The sequence below is a fragment of the Seriola lalandi genome, unplaced genomic scaffold (genome assembly GCF_002814215.2).
Source record: "Seriola lalandi dorsalis isolate HSWRI2012SDOR001 ecotype SW California unplaced genomic scaffold, Sedor1 jcf7180002054563, whole genome shotgun sequence".
NCBI classification, from domain to species: domain Eukaryota; kingdom Metazoa; phylum Chordata; class Actinopteri; order Carangiformes; family Carangidae; genus Seriola; species Seriola lalandi.
The window spans coordinates 2289839-2295846 of NW_019525116.1; the positions used below are offsets into that span (position 1 = coordinate 2289839).

General features: G+C 45.2%; 1 protein-coding gene across 4 annotated transcripts in view; it reads left to right on the plus strand.

The window, feature by feature from the left end:
* The first annotated feature begins 246 nt into the window (after nt 1–246).
* Nucleotides 247–6008, plus strand: part of LOC111662503 (RNA binding protein fox-1 homolog 2-like) — a 45910-nt gene continuing 40148 nt past the window's right edge. Inside the window, exon 1 of one of the 4 annotated variants that reach the window (XR_015437870.1) lies at nt 247–1374. Coding sequence is in view for 2 of the 4 variants with exons in the window: in XM_023416385.2 (XP_023272153.1) it covers nt 1120–1374 (255 nt within the window). In the remaining 2 variants the exon portion in view is untranslated. The remainder of the gene's footprint in view (nt 1375–6008) is intronic. The other 3 variants (XR_015437871.1, XM_023416385.2, XM_023416384.2) reach the window with 3 other exon arrangements.

A 6008-nucleotide genomic window follows, 5' to 3' on the forward strand; every position in this document is an offset into this window, starting at 1 on the left:
TTGTCTTTCTTTACTGTGGATATTTCCGTGTGTTTCATTATTCTTTTATTGTGTCGTTATTTATCTCAAATATATTTTCGGGGGCTTTAATTGCAAAAATCTTTTGCAAACTAAAGCATCCTCATTTTCTATTCGACAGTGAAATAAGTGAGGACGGAGGAGGCGGGGAGCTGTGAGGTGGTGGAGCAGGAGGAGGGGGGAGGAGGGAGGGAGGGAGGAGGAGAAGGGAGAAGAAGGAGAAGGAGACAGACAAAACGCAGACCTCAGACCAGCCCACCTCACCACACTGCCCTTCCCTTCTCAACGCGGTGTCCGTAGACAAATCTGACCGCGGATCAGCGCGCTCGAGCTCCCTCCACACTACGAGTTACACCAACTGGGACTCAGACCAGAGGAAATCGTGTTCGTCGGCAGCCAGGTCCGCACGCCAAGACACATCCACAGCAGACCACGGCGAGGAGAACGGACGGTGTGATAAGACGGGGGACTGAAAGCGAGGGGAAGGCTGGTAGGAACAAGTGAAGGGCTTTAACGCTAAAAAAACACGTTTAGCGGCGAGAGGCAGAGAGGACTGGCTGGCACAGCACAAAGAGAAGTACTGCGTGGAGCTAATTTCCAACATTTTCTATTATTGGCAGCGAGAGTGTGCTCTGCGAGCCACATTTATAAAGAGAGCTAGCGGAATGTAATGCTAGCAAGCTAGCTAACGTTAGCTAGCTAATTAGCTTGTCAGGCATCCAAGAGTCGGACGTGTGATCTTTATTAAAATAGGTCACTGTTTGGCGTGGCTTCACTTTTTTTTTTTTTTTTTTTTTTTTTTTTTTTTTTTTTAAAAAGGAAAAAGCTGAAGTCAGTGTGCTTTGTCCGGAATCCTGATATGGTCATAATGTTCTGTCTCGAATAGCTATCGCTAAGTTAGACAATAAACAGTGTAAGCTGACTGTATCGATGAAAATCTGTTCAATATTATCCGTCTGAGCGTCTCGGGGAAAAGCCAGATCCATTGTGATTATTGAGCTGTGGACAAAACCAAGAGGGAAAAAGCAGAGGTAAAAAAAAAAAACAAAACAAAAAAAAAAAACAACAACAGACTTTTGACTGGTGACTGTCTGCCGTCCAATGTTAATGTCGACCGACGTTGCATCTATAATGCTACCCGTTAGTCGGGGAATAATGGACCGGGAAAGAGACATTGATGCAACAGCCGGACCCCTTGCAAACGCGGCCGGGGGTCCAGCAGCTGTCCGGGGGATGAAGCGAGGAGACCCGGAGCCCGACGCTCAGACAGCCGCTGCCCTGACTGACTTAGCCGCGGCGGAGTGCAAAAGACCAAGGATAGACGGGACCGGGAGTGTTGTTGGTGACATTGGACAGGTAGGAAAACGCATCCTAAACACATAGTAGTATCCAAATTCTCAGAGCTGTGTCGTTTTGTTTTCCATCTTCCAGCTTCATGTGTAGCAGCACTGTAAGAAACTATCATCTTGCCCTCCTCTTCCCTCCTCACTAAAAGCTTTTGTTCCTAAGCATCAGCAGGGAATGATGGTAATGTTTTGACAGGCCCGTTTCTCTCATCAACAGCACAATCATGCATCATTGCAGCAAACATAAAAATCCTCTAATTAAAACCAAATGAGAGATTTATGAATTGCAAAAAAAAAAAAAAGAAAGAAAATGAAAAAAGTGTGAGAATAGTAAAATGTTGTTTAGTGAAACACTGTGGCTGTGCTCCTGGAGCTGCTCAGTGAGGAAGCATGACCAAGCCAGACAAAGGTAATATGATACAGACTCCATTGCTATGACAGACAGCAGCACAGCAAAGATCAGGCCCATTCATCATGCCTCTCTTCCAGAAAGTAAACCAGTGCTTTGTCACAAGTTGCAAGCGTTTTTCTGATTCACGTGGATAGAAATTACTCAGACCTGTGATGATAATTTGCAGTGAGTCACCACATCAAATCCTGATACACACAGCATGTGCCATTAATCGCTCCCGGCCCCCCCCCCTGATTGTCGCTAGGTGTTAAAAGAGAGAGGCAGACAAGGATTGGGGGAGGGGTCACCACAGTGAAAGACAAAGAACAGAGCCTTTTGGTGTAGGCTGAAGGAGCGAGGGGGCTCGGGGAGCCCTCCTTAACACGGGTCTTCCCTGCTTTCATGACTCGACTGCTGAGACAGCAAAGCTTCAGCAACCATTCCTGCATCTGCCGGACTCATATGTGCATATTACAGTAAACCAGGGGGATTGCTGAGGCGCATGGTGCACCTCCCTCGCATATTCTCCACGGATCTATCACTGTTTATTTTCTTTCTGTCTTTCTCTCTCTCTCACAGAAACGCATGCACTGCACATCAGTCTTACATCTGCACACATATGCCTTGGAAGTGCCCGTAATCCCAAACAGTACAAGGGAACATTTTTAGCTGACGTGTGGTGTTATAGTCCAGGAAAACAGTACGAACAGCAGTCGAAGGGCAGGCAGACATAGTTTGAGGTCATGGGCAGGTAATTGAATCCTGGGGAACTGGTAAAAATACTTTAATTGGCTGTGCAGCTGACCTGCCGCAATGACAAATAGGTCCCCGCGTAATGTTGTGATGCTCGGCGAGCCTCACAGAGAATGGATCTTGATGATGGGGAAAGGTTATAGCCCGTCGGCAAAGATGATGTGACTATGAGCAGTGTGGCGTGGGGAGGATTCTCGCCGCCCGTCAGTTGTATTGATCGCTTGGCACTGGGTGGGGGTGGCTGGTGGGTCAGGCTGGAAATAGAGATTGGGAGGGAGAGTGAACTAATGGAGGGAAGGTGAGGCAGAGAGAGCGGGATGGCTTGAAGGAGAAAGAAGAAGAAGACGGACGAGTGGACAAAATATTTGGGTGTATTGCAGGAGAGAAATGACACTCGGATTTATGTGGCCTGGATTGAGCATGGGTGTGTGTGTGTTGGGGGGGGTAAAGGATGGAGGCAAGGAGAGTGAGAGAGGACAGAAAGGAAATCAGAGCCATTAGCTTGCATCCATCAGGGCCCATGATAAAGGCTGAGAGGAAAGTGATGGATGGCAGGATGGCATGATCAGAAGGAGGGAGAGATAAGCAGGAGGATGTGCTCTGAATGAAGATGGGTGGTTGAATAACGCTCGATTCAATGGGTAAATAAAAAAAGAAAAGCGAATGACATTGAGGGCTAATGCCAGCAAGTCGGTCATCTCGTGGTAGTTGCATGGCGGTCGCACGCTGTAGCTGCGTGCGTGCTCAGTGCGGGGAAGATGAGTTCAGGGGATGATCCTATAACTAAATGCAACCCAACAATTACCACAGTATTCCCACTGAGAGCCAGAGCCAGGAGATTGCTGACCTTCCAGGCTGACTGTAAATCAGGAGTGTAATAATAAATGAGATTGCAGCCTCCTCTCCCCTTTGTTGCTCCTGCTCTCCTCCCCCCGCTCTGCCTCATCCAAACTGCAGACCCCTTCCCACCCACCCCTCCTCCCCTTTAGCTGTCCTCTGATTCCCCCTCCCGTCTCCCGTCTCCCCCAGGCATATTTCCAGATTGCTAATTGACTCCTGGTTCACAGGCTTTCGATGCTCCAGTGAGGCAAAGCACTCCAACCCCTCCCCCCCTTCACTCTGTCTCTCTACTGTCCCACCCCCCCCTTCCATCTTTGACTATCTCTCTCTTTCTCAGTCCATCTATCTATGTAACATTTATCACTTTTTTTTCCCCCCTCCAGCTTTGCATGTGTCTCGTTCCCTCTTTCCTCCCATGTTTGTTTCTCCCTTCATCTCCTTCTCGTCTCATCCCTTTATTCCTCTCTTGATTTTGTTGTTTTGCTCCTGCTCTCAGTTGGTAGTATTGATGTTTCCCTCTTGAGGCAGTTCTGCGGTCCACTCAGATGCACAGGGAGTACAGTTTCCAACTCTCTCTGTCCGTCTCTCTGTCTGTTTCAGAGAGCCGATTTGTCCTATCGTTGGCAGTAAAGAGGCTTTGTGTCGCACTAACGAGATCAAAGCTCATTTAGGAGAGGGCATTAACCAGACTGATCGCTTTAACGGGCCCGAGTGAAGGGAGGGGGCCCAGGCGAGGCGGGGGCGAGGTTGATATGAATGGACAGATCACTGAGATAGGTTATTACTGATAGTGAGCAGCTTTTGTTTCACCACAGTTGGTGTTCATTACATTGAGCGTTGCTTGTTTTTGTAGAACTAGTGCAGTTATGTAAAGTTTTTTCCTTTTTTTCTTTTTTTTTTTTTATTGCCCAGGAGTCCAATGAGAAATTCAGCCTGTTACATTGGTTGCTAATGAAAATGTATTGCTGCCTACAGTCTGCTGCTGACCACTTCCTGCTGACCACTTGCCTCAGACAGCAGGCATTAAAGGAAACTCTGGAGATCTGTCATTAATTGAATGAATGAAGTAAATTGCAACCAAAATTTAAAATAATTTTTGCTGACACTTGTACAAAATCTAATTGTCTGGGATTTCTCTTGTCGACACCGAGATTTAGAGTTGGAATGATTCTGTAATTAATGAATTAGTCTATCAACAGAAAATATATCTAATCATTTGAGTCATCTTTCAAGCAAAGACTCTCCTCCAGGGTGATGATGTGTTGTGGATGATGATCAGTTGTGCACTGTTGGTCAGAGAAAACAAGCAAGTTGAAGACGTCATCTTTGGCTCTGAGAAATTAAGATGATCTTTAGGTATTTTCTACATTAAAATATGAATTGAGAATGTACTAATTGATCATGAAAATAATTGTTAGTTGCAGCCCTAATACCACAAATGGTAACATTTTTTTAAAATCCTAAAATCTAAGCACATGTAGTATTTGTATTTTTTATTTTTTATTTTTTTATATCCAAGTTAATAAAATCAATGACAAACTGAATAATTTGTCAATCAGTTAAATCAGTTATCAAGTAATTAAATCAAACAATTGGCTGGATTCAGGTTTCAGTTTCATATATTTGTGCTTTCATTTGACTCATCAGACAAAACTACACAATTTGAAGACATCAGTTTTATCTTTAGTAATTTGGGATTTGTTATTATTTTTGACATTTTATCATGTTAATAGTTGCATTACAAATTATTAGATTAATTGATAATGTTAATAGTGATTGATTGGTATCCCTAATCACTGACAATAATGTAGCAGGAGAAAATTCGATCGCTGGCTGTTCTGATAATTGCCAATAGGCCCAGTGGTTGCATAGCTACAGTAACAACTAGTCGTGCATGTACCCAGAGAGAGAGAGAGTGTGTTTGACTGCAGTCTAAAAGTCTGAGTGTCCTTCAGAAGTCAGCAGCCTGAATTATTCACAGAAAAGACGAAATGTCCACAGAAGGGGAGCAGTATTACCGAGAGGCAGAGGAGGAGGAGGGTCAGGTTGTGCTGTTCAGCCCGTACCGATGTGTGTTAACGTGTGTTAACAGAGAATCGTACACAGTCCTACCTGCTCTCACGTTATGCTCTCTGCTGCTGTTTAATGATTGCTGTTAAACTTTGAGCTGGAGCAGAGCGGGTCACCCTTGACTTTTGAACTGGCAACGATAAGCTAAAAATTCCCCAGGCAAAGTTGCTCAACTCATATTTTCCTCCTCCCTCTCTCTCTCTCTCTCTCTCTCTCTCTCTCTCTCTTTCTTTCTGTGTGTGTGTTCAATTCAATTCGCTGTGCTTTGTTGGCGCAAGAGCAGCAGCTGTATTGCCAAAGCATAAAGAAATAATGAGATTGGAGAAAAGTGGAAAAGGCTCCATTCATAAAAAGAAATAAATAGATTAGATCTCTCTCTCTCTCTCTCTCTCTCTCTCTCTCTCTCTCTCTCTCTCTCCCCACTGTAAAGCTGTTTCGACTCCTCTTAACATGACACTAGCATGTTAACTCTCCCTTTATGGTCATCATGTCACCACTCCCACCCCACCCCCACCCCTACACGCCTCCTCCCCACTGCTGCCCCCAAACTGTCATATGTGCTTCCATCTCCACCCACACAGAGCCAAATG